The sequence below is a fragment of the Vombatus ursinus genome, unplaced genomic scaffold (assembly GCF_900497805.2).
Source record: "Vombatus ursinus unplaced genomic scaffold, bare-nosed wombat genome assembly UNPS02014813.1, whole genome shotgun sequence".
Lineage (NCBI taxonomy): Eukaryota > Metazoa > Chordata > Mammalia > Diprotodontia > Vombatidae > Vombatus > Vombatus ursinus.
This window is the reverse complement of record NW_020954591.1, coordinates 33,566,877-33,582,682: the sequence shown is the minus strand read 5'-3', so window position 1 is coordinate 33,582,682 and position 15,806 is coordinate 33,566,877. Positions and strand designations below refer to the sequence as shown.

Sequence of the window (15,806 nt, the reverse complement as noted above, 5' to 3'; positions counted from 1 at the left end):
ACCTGAGTTCAAATCTGACCTCAGAGGCTTACTGGCTATGTGATCCTGGACATGACATTTAACCTCTACTTACCCATTTCCTCAACTGGGGATAAAAACATTGCCTACCTGTGATGCCCAGTGCCTCTGTATAGTAGGTTCTATATAAATTCCCCTTATTTCTCAAATCCTATAAACATCACTAGGCTTAAGCCTTAGGGAGTTTCCACTCAACAGGGCTAAGCTGTCAGAGGTAAAGAATTTAGATTATTTTACTGGTTAAAGTCACAGTTTGGATTGGGAAATACTGCCTTTGAGATTAGGTGGGGCTTGGTGGCCCAGTGACAAGAAGAAGCCATGAACCCAACAGCTCTGTGGTGGCTTGACCTCATTAGAAGGAAAGTAAGAAAAAATTTCAGGTTGAGTGGGTTTTCAGGTGCAGCTTCAAATGTTTGAGACTCTTTCCAATCTTGGTTCCTATATTTTTGATTCCATTTTTGAGCCTTCATATGTGCTTGCAAAATCTTCCTCATATCTGATCATCTCTTGCCTCCTTTCTGCCAATCAATACATGTCCTATCCTTCAAAACTGCTCAACACTCAGTGTGGGGAAAACCTTCTCATGTAATCTCTTCTGGGCTTGTAAAAGCCCATTCACAGAATCCAGGAATATTAGAATGGAAAGAGTCCATTAGAATGTCATCTAGTCTAATCTCCCACCCAATGAAGGAATATCTTCTGTAACATCCCTGGCAGGTGGTAATTCATTCTTAACCTGAACACTTGTAGTGATGAAGTTGCTACTTCACCTGGCAGCCCATCCTATTTTCAGAAAAGGAATTGTTTGAAAATTCCTTCCTTTATTGAGCCCAGTTTGGCTTTTTTAAAAGCTCTATTCATTAGTAGAATGATAACTTCTGTTGTTCTGTTATTGTTAGAATAAAACTTCTGTTCTTTGGAGATGATACAGAGTAATTCTCTTTCCAGTTACTTAAGGGAAGATAGTACTCATGTGTGGTTCTCCTCTTCCACTGTAAACTCCTCCCTCTCCCTCCAGTCTTCTTTCTGGGCAAAAAATGTCCAGTTCCTTCAACCACTTACTCCCAACATTCCTTTTGGCCACGTATATGCATATGTTGCCATGTAATTGCATAGTGTTTGTACTTGTTGGTATACATTCCTTTCATGCTTTCCTTAGGACTGTTTCAAGTGTGTGTGTCCAGTTTCGCCTGTTAGGCTAGAAGCACTCAAGGGCAAAGAGCAAAAAGAGCAAATTTCCTCTCCCCCCTCCCTTTGTCCTCCTCCTCCTCCTCTTCTTTTCCTCCTTCTCCTCCTGCTGTTTGCTTTGCATGTCTACCTAGCAAACAGGGCAAGACTTTATATACAGAAGGAAATTAATTGAAAATGTTGAGATGACTGGCCATATTGTGGTCAGGGTCCCCTGTTAACTGCTTTTCCAATCACAGGACCTACTTAGAGTTGAATGGTTCAATTCTGGTTGTATTCTCACCCTCCCACCCTGAGAAGATCCCAGATCCCCTGCTCCTCCATACTTCTCTGGGAACGGGCACAGCAGAAGGCCACAATGGTCGCCATGAGGACAAGAAAGGCCACACCGGCTCCCACCGCTACCCCAATGATGACAGACATTGGCACGGACTCTGCAGGAAAAAAGAAAGCACCTATTATGGTGGTGGTGTTTGGAGACTCAGCTCAGTCACTTCTTATAACTCTTCTCTACCACTGTTGGTGTGAGTAGAGCCCTTCACAGGTTGGGGGGACACACTTAGATGGACCTCCCTCCTTCCTGGGAAATGGAGAATGGGTAGACTACAGTAGAATCCCACCTAAGTCAGACTGATCTAGGACCACTGGTGGTGGTGGGGGTACTGAGGGAGGGAAGTGGTATGAAGGTGACAGAAGGGACTGAAGAGGGGATTGGGACTGGTGGGAGAGGACTAGCAGGTACAAACATTGTGGGGTAAAGGGCAGACGTGCTGAAGGAAGTGGGAGCAAAGGGACAGGAACTAGTCACTGGTAGGAGAAAAGTTCTGGAAGGCAGAGGTGAGGAATGATTGGGGCAAAGGAGGATGCCTCTGGGTCACGAATAAAGGACAAATAAGATGTTCAAAGAATCCGCCATTCAGAATCCTGGACAGGAGAGAATTATCAGTTCATTTTTGTTTGTCTTGGGAGAGAGTTTAATGGTCTCTGCCCTTGGTGGCTCAGAAGCCTCTGCCAAACTTCCAGGGGGCACAGAATGGATGGACAAATGGATATTTGGGCAGCATAGCCTAGTGGGAGAGCCTTTGGGAGAATTTCATAGCTGTGTCATCGTTAACAAATGCAGTCCTCCCTCTCCAGGAGAGATAAGTAGAGGTGCATGGGTCAGGGTTAGTGTTCTTATCCCCTGATTATGTTGTTCTCTATGGTCCTTGAGCCCACAAGGAGGGGCTAGGAACAACAGAACAGTGGGACAACTGTCAGGAAGCAAAGGGGATGCTCCCCTTCAGTCTAAAGAAGACACTTCTCTTTTACCCAGCCCTGCTTTTCAATCTAAATTGGTCTTCTGAACTGTCTGCTATTCTCTCTCTCTACTGGTCTTTCTCCTTGTGACATTTCTGCTGCTTGCATTCTGACCTGACTCAAGTGAGAAGGCACCCAGTCCCTTCCCTCCCTGGGGTCTTGGACTGGGGGAGCTGTGAGGAACAGAAAGTGGATCACTGATTCGTATTCTTCTTTTGGGAAATCCTGGCCAGTAATCTCTCCAGGGCTGAAAGGTTCGCCCAATCTAGGTGAACCAGCAACGAGTTAGCTCATCAGACACCAAATCACTGAACGTTAGAGTGGGAAGGGACCTTAGGGAACATCTAATCTAATATTCTTCTTTTCTGGATTATGAAACTTAAACTCTAAGAAGGGAAGAGACTTGTTCAGGATCTTACCACCTGTTAGTGGGAGATCAGAGTTTTCTGAATGACGGCTGCTAACTCTTTTCACTCTGCCATGCTGTCCCTTGAGCATCTCATAGGACGGGAGGTGGGACAGCACGTAAAGATCCTGAAGAGTGAAAGTGGCTTGATGTCTATGTTTGACTTGATTCAAAAACTCCAGCATTCAGGATCTCAGCCTTCCCCTAGCTTTTCCAGTCCTCTCTAATCCTCCACCTTGGTAGTGCAAGTCCAATAAGGCAGACAAGGCCATAGGGCAATCATATTTTCTCCAGAGGTCTCTGGAGTCCTTTTTTCCTCCCCCAAGAGTAAAGAGAGGTAGTAGTGGTCTAAGGCCCTGAGACTCTGGCTGAGGGGCTGACATACTGGGAATCTGCCCATGTAGACTATTTGGATCATTTAACCCTGCTGTTCAGGGCCCCTTTTTGGGGTTTCCTAATGGGTGGGTGGAGGGAAATATAGGAGAGATGGGAAAAAATGATCCCCTGCCCTAATCCTTTCTTCTACTTGGAGCTAGGAGGAGCTGGGGATGACTGTTAGCAGACAGATGGAGAATGAAGACAGTAAGAGATACTTTTCTACTCTGCCAATGGAAGCTCTCTGCAGGGGTGTTAGGGACAATGTTATCCTATGGGTCATGACCCGATAGTAGGAGGAAGACAATGGTGTTTAACCTCCTGCCAGACACTGTCTCTGCCTGGCTTCCAGGGGCTTTCCTGTGGGTCAGTGCCCCAGGAGTGTGCATAGGGCACTGAAGAGACAGTAGGTTGGCTCTGAGAGCCAGTCGGCTCTAGGAGAAATCCAATCCAACAAGTGCTTACTGGGCTAGGAAGACACTGGAAAGAGGCCTGGGTTTTTGGTCAGAAGAATTGGACTAGAGAACCAGCCCCCTCCCTAAGGTAATGTTGGGCAAGTCCCTTAAAACTCTCTGAACCCCAATTTCCTTCCCTAAAAAGGGGATAATGCTTGTACTCCCTACCTTTCAGGGTTGTTGTAAAGATCAAATGAGATCCTGCAAATTCGGGCTTTTTAAACTACAAATCCTTGAGTGTTAGTTATTAAATAGAAAAAGATGGAGATGAGGTAGGAGGAAGTTCAAGCTTCACACACATGGTAACTGGAGAACCCAGCACTTCCCCAAGTCCTGATAAGGCTGAGGTGGCTGATAGGATCTCTTTGGGGACAAGGCGGTTGGCAGGATCTATAAGAGGACAGGGCATAGAGGTGCCCAGGACACAGCACAGTTCCTATGAGACCAGTGGGGCTGAGGCTTCTTGTCATCTGTCTGGACTCTGATTTCCTTTTTAGGTTTTGTACCAAGCCTCTACCCCCTATGCCTCCCTCATCTTGTTCCTGCCTAGCACTACAGCAGAACCCATCCAAGCAAGGGAGGTTTGGTGCCAAGTTTGTTTCCAGGTGACTGGAGAGGTGGGCATTGCCCGGTGACCTAAACCTGACTATAAGGTGCCAAATATCAGGCAGTTAAGCCCCAGGTAAGAGGACACAGACACTCAGAACACCCCAGGGGTGGAGATGGCAGGGCCCTGGGCATCCCAGCAAGTGACAGGCAAGTGGTTGCTAACTATAAAAAGTTACAGGCCTTCTGGGAGTCCAGGGACAGACTAGGGCAAGGAGAGTGATACCCAAAGGGTGCCAAAGGGCAGAGATGCTCTTCAGGGAATGGTCAGAGCAAGAGCAGCAGGCCCTGGATGAGAAGGACAGTAGGGCGGGGCAGGCAGTGGTGACAACTCAAGGACTAGGCCTGCTCCCAAGCATTGACAAGATCAGGTCCCCGGGGTCCCTGCTCTGACCTATGTTGGGGTGAAGGAGGCTCACTGCGGAGCCTCCATTCCTGCTCCCTTGGTACAAGTTGCAGAAGTCCTCCCTAAATTGTCAGAGTAGTCAGTCTGGGGCCTGCAGAAGCCTCCATCTCCTCTTGGGTTTCCTCCCCACCTAGCCAACGGGGCCCTTCCCACCCCTTCCCTGGGCAGCTCCTTTCATACCTGCTTCCAGCCCAGCTTCCGACTTCATTTCCGTACCTGTTTGGAAATAAAGCAAGTGTCCACAGCTGGGCCGGGGTGGGGGTGAGGGGCAAGCTAGCTGGGAGGGCCTGGGTGAATGCTGGAAGGGAATGCTCTTCCTAACCATAACTCCTAGACCACCCAACAGGCTCAGCCCTGCAGAGTCAAATTCAGAATTTATTCAGCCAGAGTTAGAGACACCAAGGGGGGAACGAGGTGGGTGGGGGTGAGAAAAGCAGCAAGGGCTGAGGATACCAGGTAGAGGGCTAAGGACGGGAGAGAAGCAAGGACCGAACATTAGGGGGACACGCAGGAAGAGGCTAAAGGGCTTTGGGATGACATGTAGATGATGTCATGCAAATTATGTGCCAATAATCACGTAAACTAGAACTACCATTGGGAGAATGGATGTCAGGAGACAAGCATGATGGCATTGAGTGTCCGAGGAACCTATCTCAGGCTCCTAACAAGTTAGGAATCTTCTAGCAGGGTCTGGGTGGCCAGACCTGGGGAATGTAGTAGAAATGGCCAGGACTCAGGGGCACGGCCAACCCCACCTACTCTGCCTTCTGTACCCAATATCATCCTTTCAAGAAAGTCAGGGTCAGGACCAGGGCCAGTCCGTCCAGCTTGAACCACCTTCAGGGCATTCCTTCTGGGGGTGGGGAGAAAGGAAAATCCTGAACTTTTCTAGTGGGAAAGAGCAGTTGTAGCTTGAAACTTTGGAAAGTAGTCATATGGCCTAGCCTCCAAGGGATTAGCTGGGACTGGTTAGCAGAAACTGAGTCTGAGTTGTCCCTGGCATCTCACTTCCTGCTCCTCTGTTGCCCAGCAGGAGTTCTGGACATGCTGCTTTTTCTGAGTGCCCAGCTATGGCATCTAGAAGAACCCACTCACTCTGGAGTTTGGCTTCATCCCTTAGTCAGGGTTCAACTGCTTGGGCATCTCAGAGATAGCACACGGCTAACCTGGAGCTATTCCCTGTCCCCATGTCACGGGAGAGCTGAGTGCAGCTGCCTCTGGAGCTTTTCTGGTTCTAGAGCTGGGAATCCCTAGACATCTGGGTCATAAATGGTGAATGGGGACTGTTCTTCCTCCCCCTTTCTCCCTTGCCTTACTTCTAGCTTGGCTGCCCTATACCCACCCACTTAGCATAAGCCCTTGGTCCTTTCAGCTGGAATATCTAATTCTATGTTCATGGCAAACTTCAGACAGCTTTTACAGAGAAGGGTTCTTTCCCGCCCATTTACCCTGGGTTGGGCATCCTCTGGGAACTCTCATTGAGCTGGGCTATTCTTTCTGTTTTTTTCTTGAAGACAGATCCAGTGTTCCTATCTTACCAACATTTTCTCTGCCCTCTAGTGGCCACTCCTAGGCCCTAGATTGCTTCTCTTAAGCATAGGGCCACCCACAATGGTCAAATAGGGGTATTTGACTGGGGATCTTTGTAAAAATGGGAGAAGGAACAGAGCAGTTCAAGCTGCTACTATTTGGCTGCTGCTTACCCTGCTTTGAGGAAGTTGACTCAGTCTTGCACAGTTGGCTAATCTTGCCATTTGCTATGGGCCAGAACCTCCGCTTTTGCCATACTATTCTGTGCTCGAAGACCTTTTCTGTCTCTCCACGATACTGGTAGAATTTTGCCTCAGGTGTTCCCGTTTTCCACCAGACTTCCCTACCCAGCCCTGAGTCAGGGACCCTCCACCCAGATTCTCCTCTCCTCCTTATCAGCTTCCTTAGCAGTGCCCACCTTGCTCCTTGAGTCGTATTATCTCTGTGTCAGAGCCAAAGCTATTCCAGGCCGTGCAGTTGTAGATGGTCTGAAAGTCAGCCCGAACGATGTTGCTGATGGTCAGTGTGGAGATGACACCCTCTTCGGTGTTGACAGTCTCAACTGTGTAACGCCCTGAGGTCCCGGACTCAAGGACATTCTCCTTCCAGGACCATGCCTGGGAAGGGGGAAAAAGAGAAAGATTAGTCATTGATACCATTTGAAGCAGGAGGGCAACACCCTCACCTTCCACCTTGAGCCCCAAGTCTCTGAGTTTTTTTATACACGCATACACAGGGTGAAGAGTTTGAGGTAGGGCTACTTCAGAAGGCATTTGCCTGAGGGAACGCGAGGAAGCGCCCATTCTGTGTACTTTTCCACATTGGGTAGGAAGCAACAGCTGCTTGAGCTCCTTAACTTTGGCCTGTCTGCTCTGGGGAACCTGTCTGACTTCAACAGAAACACGTACTTACAGGAAGAGATCTTACAAATGCACAAACATGGGTATACACCATTATATACTTGTACATATAGAAAAAGTCATTCTCATGGAAACACACACACACACACACATTCATTCTAGATAGCTTTATGGAGAAATGCTATCCTTCAGAGTGTGTTCTGAGTGGAAACCTATGCTTGCTTGTGTGTAGAGGTCTTAGTACTCGTGTGTGTCCGTTGTATCACAGATCTCGAAATGCAAGGGGCCTATGCAATCCCTCCTTGTACAGATGAGGAAACCAAAGCCAAGAATGGTAAAGTGACTTGCTCAAGGGCATGCAGGTAAAAAGTGACAGAGTTTGAATTTGAACTCAGGTCCTCTAATTCAGAAGCCATGATTCTTTCCATCACATCATGTTTCCTAGGGGTGAATTTATACAGACCTGCATATAGAAGATTAGATTTATGAGAGTATGGAGGTGAGTGCTTAGGGGTGCTGATGAATGGAGGGGTAAATAAGTATGTAGAGATGTGTGTGTTGTGTGTGTGTGTGTGTGTGTAGAGAATCTGAAAGTGTAGGAGTGTAGTCATTCATTGCTTGGATTCTGGTATGTGTCAGTGTGTGCAGAAGTGTGTGCCTGTGTGAAGTGTGTGCAAGAATAGGCAGGTTGTATGCTTAACAGTATGATTGTGCAGGATCATAGACGGTTATAGCTGGAAAGGACTAGTAATCAGCTGGTATAGGCGACCTTAACCTTTTTTGTGTCATGGACTGCTATGGCAGCCTAAGGACCCTTTCTCAGAATATTATTTTTAAATGCAGAAAATAAAATATATAAGATTACAAATGAAACTTAATTACATTGAAATACAGTTATCAAAATATTAAAAAATGCCCATGGAGGGCAGGTGAAGAAACCCTCATTTGTCCAATCGCTTCATTGTACAGATGGGGGAGAGGAGGCACAGAGGTTAAATGACTTTTCCAAGGCTCTAAAGCTAATAAGGGCTGGATTCCATCTAGAACCTGGAGTCTAGTGATCTTTCCACGATACCAGTGGCTCTCCCCACATGACAGTAGTTGTACTGATTGAAGGAAACTATTCGATGACAAAAGCAGTGCCATTCAGTAATGCTTTGAAGTACTTTGTAGTTACATAAAGACCAAAATCACAGCTCCAGATACACATGTGGATTTGTCAACCCTCTGAAATAACCTTCTGGCCTCTCCCCACCTGCAGGGTTCCTTGGCTGTGCTATCTCTAGCAGTACCAGCAATACAATGTTTACTTTTATAAAAGCACCTTCACATATATTTCCTGCAACCCGTGACAAAAGAACTAGATGAACAAGACTCTAGCAGCCCCCGTTCTTGCAGCTTGGATGTTTAATTTGGTGTGGAGAGCACCTACTCATGTTCAGGCCTGCTAAGCTGGCCTAATGTTGAATTGTTCTCCATGGACCACATTCACTTAGTTCAGAGAGGCCCAGAACCAGGAAGGACATAGAAGTTTTTTAAGTCACAGCAACTCAGAGAGATTATCTGCTGAGGCGTAAAGGGGGTTACAATTTATGTCTGTGTGGATAGAGGTCAAAAAGTTTACAAAAATCATTGGTTCTTGGAGTATTCCATTACAAATGTTCGGGATGGGGGAGGTCTTAACCTTTAAAAAAATTTTGTCATGGACACAGAATGATGTTTTAAATCAGAATGATGTTTTAAATAATTGAAGGAAAATGCCAATTTTCAGTGAGACAGTGAAAATGAAGTGTTTTTTTTTTTTTTTGCCAATCCAAGTATATGTGCCACTTGAAATCTATCCACAAAGTCCAGGGCCTCCAAGTTAAGACTCCCCATGCTACATTTTAGGTGAAAAAGGATTTTATGGCTTAGCAAATTATTGCTAATAGTTCCCACTTGTTTCTTTGGGAAAATGCACACTGAGCTGGAAACAACTGACCAAGCCATTAGTAAGTTAGGAATTAGCTGTCTCATTTTAGCTTAACAACAACCTTCTGAAATAGATAGGGCAGGTTTATTGCTATCTTGTAGATGAGGAAGCTCAAGTCAAGAGACCTTACCTGACGTGTCCAATGTCACACAACTAGTTAAGAGTAAATCTTGGACCAAGTCTTGATCGAATGTAAGCTCCTTATGGGTAGGGACCATTGTATTTTTGCCTTTGAATCTATGCCCAAGGCCTGGCTCATAGTAGTCACTTGATCGATGTGTATGGATTGGATGATTCTCAGTTCTGGTCCAGTCCCTTTCCCTAGTCCTTATTTTGTGTGTATGCATTTCCATCTGACCCTCCCTGCTCTGGTGTGGCACGGGCCAGGGAGAAGCAACGATCATCAGGCGCCAAGTTTACTCACAATTCGATCCGGAGGAGGGGTGCTCCGGATAAAACACTTGATTTGCCCTTTCTCGCCATGCAAGGCATGCTGGGTCTGGGTGCTAGAGATGATGGGGGGCCCTATGAGGAGAGATACCAACACATGTTAGGGAGCTTGCCTCCAGTTTTTTCCCTCTGCATACCACCTTCCCCATTGATCACAAATTCTCAGAATGCATCTGCTAGGGATTTGGAGATGAATACATGGCAGGAGGGATTGAGAAAGAGAAGGAAGAACAGTCAGGGAAGGAAGTCAATCCTGCTCTTATTTGTCTGGATCTTTGTAGGAACACCAATGCCTCTCTAATATGATTTTGAAACAGTCTTAGAGCACTGAGAGGTTAAGTCCAACCTGGGTTGTGTAGCTAGGCTGGCATGTATCAAAGGTGGGACTTGAATCCAGGTCATCCTGGCTCTGAGGACTGTCCTCTATTCACTACGGTCACTATGCATCCCTTACTAGCCATCATTGTCACTGTGTTTCTTCTGATGCGGTCCAGCCCCTTCAACTAATGCCATTCTGAAGATAGCCAGCAGGGGGAGCTCTTGCCTAACACAAATAGCATCCTCTCCCTGGAACTGCTGGTCAAAGAGGGTGGATCTATCCAGGATCCTGCCAAATGTCCCTGATAGCCTGGACTGGTGGACCTCTTGGGGCATTTGGGCTTCCAACTCCACCCAAACAGTCCCATACAGATAATCATAATAGTTCACATTCATCTAGTGCTTTAAATAAAAAAAAAAATTCCCCTAAGCTACAATCTTGTGAGGCAGCATTATTATTTCTATTTTACAGATGAGGACACTGAGGCTTAGGGAAAGGTTAAAGTGACTGCCCAGGCACATACCAAGAAAGTGGTAGAGTCAGAACTTGAACCTGGGTCTTTCTGATTCTAAGTCCGGTGCTCTTTCCTCTTCATACAATGTTGCTACTTAAGTAATGTTAAGAATTTGTCATTATCTAAATAATAGCTAGTATTTATATAGTACTTAAAGGTTTGCAAAGTGCTTTACAAATATTACCTCATTTTACCCTCACAGCAACCATGGGAAGTAGGTGTTATTATTATCCCCCTATTTACAGATGAGGAAATTGAGGCAGATAGAGGTCAGGTGACTTGCCTAGGTCATGGGTAGTGTTTGAGGCCAGATTTGAACACAAGTCTTCCAGTCTCGAAGTCTAGTACTCCATGCACTGTGCTACCTAGCTGCTTCAAGCACAGGCAATGGAGTGTGATTCTACAACTACCTTTAGCCTTATCCCACCCAACTGTAGCCACTGAAATCATTGTAGCATTCTACCTGCCCTGTGGCATCTGTTTTATATGTCTGCCCTGTTTTCTCCTTCTTCTTTCCACAGAAAAGCAGTACAAAGTGTGCTTGAAAAGGCCATGCAGTCAACATTATTTCCTGTCAGGGAGTTCTTCTTTAGAGCTTATCCAAGGCTTTCACGTTGTGGGATAAACTATTATTTCCAGGTCTGATTGCAGTGGGGCAGCTGACTGAGAGCAGCAGCTGTGATGATTCTCTAATACCCTTTGAAAACCTGAAAATGTTTATTGCCCAGATATCTCCTATTATTGGATGTTATTTAGGCATTTTGTACACTGGCTAATGAGTAATTCATTTTGGTTGTATAATGAATTTCTGACTCATGAATTCCTGATATCCAAATGTATCTAATTCAAAGAAGGACTTCCTTAGCTGGGGACTGCCTCCTTGTTGGAGCACCTTTGGGGCTATTGCTTCTTAGCCACTGTGGCCTTGGGGACCCCTACCCTTTCCTAAATATTTGGGACTCACAAGACACTTTCTGTGGATATTGTAACCAGGGCAAGAGTAGAGGAAAGGGAATGTCTGTTTCCATTGTTGGAGTCCTAAGTTGGACCTTGGAATGAGCTTTCCCACAGAAGCAAGGTTCTAAATAGTGATTAGGTGCTACAGTATTTCTGATACCTTATAGATCAGAGGGTTTTGTGAGCTAGCCTGGGAAACTTAACCACCATTTATAACATTGCTGTTATATAGATGGTGTTTTAGGCTGATATGCTACAAGTTCCCCTGAACTGACTTACAAACTTTTGGAACATGATTCTTCGGTAAATTGGGAACTTCCTGTGTAGGTAATAGTGCCACACACAAACGCTAGGGTTCACTGAGCCCTTCCCCTCCTATCCCGCAGTGGATGGAGGTGACTCCCAAGGCTGCTTCCTTATGAAGCAGAGGACTCACAGGCCTACCTAAGGAGAAGCTGGGCTATCCCCCAGTGCCTAGGACAGTGCCTGACACAAAGGTAAGAGTTAAATGTTTATTGAATTTAGTCAAGGTGCTCTTGTCTGGGAAAGCAATCAGTCATTAGGGGAAGGGGATAGGCAGGTCTAAGTAGACCATGTTTTAGAACTAGATGGGATTTGGGGGTGGACAGGAATGACAGAAACTCAGAGTTGGAAGAGACCTCAAAGGCCAGGGAACCCAGCTTGGACCTGCACAACATTCACCCTTTGCTTGAAGATCTCTTGTCAGGAGGATCTCATGACCTCCTGAGGCAGGTCAGTCTACTTTTGGATGGCTCAGACTGCCGGGGAATTTTTCTTTATGGGTTTACTGACCCGGGCCTGTCATTTCACTGGCACTGGGAACTCCCACATGAGGAAACACCCTCCACCAAAGCAGGTCAACATGTTTTATGCAACTTACAGTACTAGAGAGTTGCTTCAAGCACTGAGAGGCTAAATGGTTTAGCCAGGGTCACAGGACAAGAATGTGTCAGAGGTGAGACTTGGATTCAGGCCTTCCTGGCTGTAAGACTCTTTCCACTACAGTGTGCTGCCTCTTAAACTTAAATCTGCTTGTCTTCAACTTCTATCTATTGCTCCTAGTTTTGCCCTTTGGGACCAGGTAAAATAAATCTATTTCTCTTCAATAAACCAATCAACCAATGTTTATTGAGCACCTACTATGTGCCAGGCACTGTGCTAAGTGGTTGCATACAAAAAGAGGCCAAAGGCAGTCCTGCCCTTAAGGAGCTTACAATCTAATGAGGGAGACAACGTGCAAACAAATGTATACAAAGCAAGCTATATACAGGATAAATGGGAAATGATGGACAGAGGGAAAGCAATAGGATTAAAGAGGGGTTGGGGAAAGTTTCCTGTAGAAGGTGAATTGGGACTTAGAGGAAGCCAGGGAGATCAACAGTCAGAGTTGAAGATGGAGAGTATTCTAGGCATGGGGGACAGCCAGAGAGAATGCCTGGGGCCAAGAGATAGGAGTTTCTTGTTCATGGAATAGGCAGGATGCCAGTGTCATTGGATCAAAGTAAGTAAGGTATAAGAAGACTGGAAATGGAGGAGGGGGATATGATATGAAGGGCTTTGAATGCCAAATAGAGCATTTTGTATTTGCTCCACTTCCACTTGACAGCCTTTATTAGGATCTTAGAGATCACCTAGTCAAATCCCCTTGTTTCTCAGATGAGGAAACTGAGGCCCAGAGAGACTAGGTGGTCTTCTGACTCTCAAATCAATGTTCTTTCTGCCACACCATGCTGCCTTTGTCTGGGAGGAGGTGGGGATGGGGTATGTCTTGGATCTCAGGAGAGCAGTCCATTTGTTGAGAGGGATTAGAACAGAGATGGGAGAGGGAGAAGTGGGATAGGAATTAAGTTATTAGAAAGTGCTAGTCAGTCTTGGGGTACAAGGAACCCCCAGGGAATAGAAGAGTCCTCTGCTATATTGGGTTCCTGATTCTCTCCTGTCAATTCCACCTAGGAACAGAAAACGAGAATCATTTAGGCCTTTACAGTATGGACATGGTCTATGTAGTACTCCTTGGGAATTCTGTGCCAGGGTAGTAGCTGGGATAGAGTCTTCTCTGAATGCTTCTTTATCACTCCTGGGGTGGGGGATGGGAACTAATTTCTCACAAAATAGCTCAAAGAAGGCTGGGATGAGGGGTGCAGAGAATAGTAAATTACACTGGGAACAAAACAAAAATTGCTGCAAACATAATTGTTGTTTATTAGCCCCTTTAATTACAACAGATTTGCATTTCTATGAGGAACTCCGAAGCTAAGGGGAAAAAATACTAGGGAGTTTATGATGGAGACTGACTCCAGGTTGTGAGTGAGGTGGAGAGGAAGGAGAAAAGTGAAGTTCTCTTTAGGAATGGGACTTCCATTCTGATGTAGGGCTGAGGAGGGATCTCTGAACTTCAGGAGCCTCCCAGGCAGCAAGCCAGGAAAACTGGACAGCTCCTGTCCATGGTACTGATAGCCGCTGGATTACTGACTTTCTTTTAAGTCCCAACTGAAAACTTATCTGTTATAGGAAGCCTTCCCCAATCTGTCTTAATTCCAGTGCCTTCCCTCTGTTAATTATTTATTCTTTGCTTTGTGTATATTTATTTGCATGTTGTCTCCCTCATCAGACTGTAAGCTCCTTGAGGGCAGGGACTTTTGCCTCCTTTTGTATTCTCAGCACTTGGCACAGTTCCTGGCACATAGTACACACATAGTTGATTGACAAATGGTACTCTGACTCATAAACTCTCCACCCCAACTTCTTTCTACTAAGGCCAGGGCTTCTCTGTAGCTATAAGAACTAGCAGACAAGTGAATGTATGCTGCCCACTGGACAGAAGGACTGAAGGGAAATCAGGCAAGGAGTCAGAATTAGAAAGGAGGATATGTCTACCTCCCATGGAGACTAGTTTTCATGGTTGGCAGAGAGGTCAAGCCTAAATCACTACTGACTCAGATTTTTGAAATGAATCAGGTGAGATGGAAGCTGAGACTTAACCATTTCATTTTACACAGTAGCATCAGCAACCATCCTCTCCCACCTTTACCCCCAAAACAGAATTCAGTTTTGGTGAAGCAGTCAGCCTTTTCCTGACATTTAAACTCAAGAGCTCCCTATGCCCCTCTCCAATAGGTCAAGCTCTATTTAATGCTCATCCATTCTCCAGATAGCAGCTGGGAAATGTAACTCCTTAGACAAGGCCACTAGCTGGCAAGGGTGCTGTCATTCATCTCCTACCACTGGGTAAGTCAATCCCCACCACACATGAATGAATGGCTTTAATACCCCTATCATGATGTATGCAGCACCTTGGCTGGCCTTTTTACTTACTAGAAAAAAGGCCCTTTCCTTCTGCCAAGTTGGTTGTGGAAAAGGAGGGAGTTGAAACAGTAGTTATGCCAGTGGGCTCCTGGTATCTTTATGGGTATGTGGAAGAGAGGGATTCTCCAAAGTATGGCCATTAGGCAGAGTATCTAGGAGAGTGAGTGAATGAATCTCCTTTACCCAATAGGGCTGCCATGTTGGGGAGGTTTCTTAGGAGCAAACTCTGTTGCTTAAATCCCTAAAGGTACACTGTTAATATAGGTCCTCATCATGGCCTCACTCCTTTTCTAAAATTCTTTTTTAAAAAAATCACTGGACTTATGATTTTATTGGTGTAGAAAACTCTCCAGGAGGAAAACTTTGGTAACAATGAGATCAACACTCAAGAGTTATAGAAAAATTGTCTAGGGGTACCAAGAGATTAAATGAACTTGGCTCCAGTCACATAGCCAGCATGTGTCAGAGACTGGATTTGCATCTAGTCTTCTTTGAAGCTGGCTTGCTATACAGTCCACCATATTGCCTTTCTCCAAGTCCTGTCCATATGAAGTGCTCTGATGTATTTCCTCAGAAGAGGTTTTTTTTTTCTTTTCCTCTGTCCAATAATCTAGGTTAATGGACTTGATGATGGGGTATCTGGGGATAACTTCTGTGACTTGGGAGTTCCAGCCTGGGGGACAGTAAGCCTAGGACTGAGTGCTACTTCTGGACCAAATCACAACTAAAATTTGGGGAATTTATTGGACTGGGAGTTCAGTGAGTCTACAGTGATATATGGTTGCTCCTCCCCCCAAATCTAATTTGATTTTAGGCAGCATTAACAGAAGTAGAGTGTTTAGGACAAGAGACAAGAGAGTTCTGTTATGTTCTGGTCTGGTCAGAACACAGACTAGGAATGCCACATTTCAGAAAGCTGAAGGCCAGGATGGTGAGGAGACTAGAAACTGTCCAATGAGAGCTATTCGATGGAATTGTAACGAGAGGCATAGAAACTGTTTTCAAGGACTTGGAGGGTTATCACATGAAAGAGGGATTACATTTATTTTTCTAGGCTCCAGAGGGGAAAATTTAGGTCTGTCTGTCTATTCTGTCTGTCTGTCTGTCTATCTATCTATCTATCT

General features: G+C 45.6%; 1 protein-coding gene across 2 annotated transcripts in view; it reads right to left on the bottom strand.

The window, feature by feature from the left end:
• The window catches only part of KIRREL3 (kirre like nephrin family adhesion molecule 3), a 753,551-nt gene that overhangs the window by 5,520 nt on the left and 732,225 nt on the right, over positions 1-15,806 (bottom strand). Inside the window, exons 11-14 of one of the 2 annotated variants that reach the window (XM_027835269.1) lie at positions 9,540-9,640; positions 6,702-6,900; positions 4,934-4,969; positions 1,533-1,640 (exon numbers count right to left, since the gene is read on the bottom strand). In XM_027835269.1, the coding sequence (XP_027691070.1) occupies positions 1,533-1,640; positions 4,934-4,969; positions 6,702-6,900; positions 9,540-9,640 (444 nt within the window). The remainder of the gene's footprint in view (positions 1-1,532; positions 1,641-4,933; positions 4,970-6,701; positions 6,901-9,539; positions 9,641-15,806) is intronic. The other variant, XM_027835270.1, reaches the window with a different exon arrangement.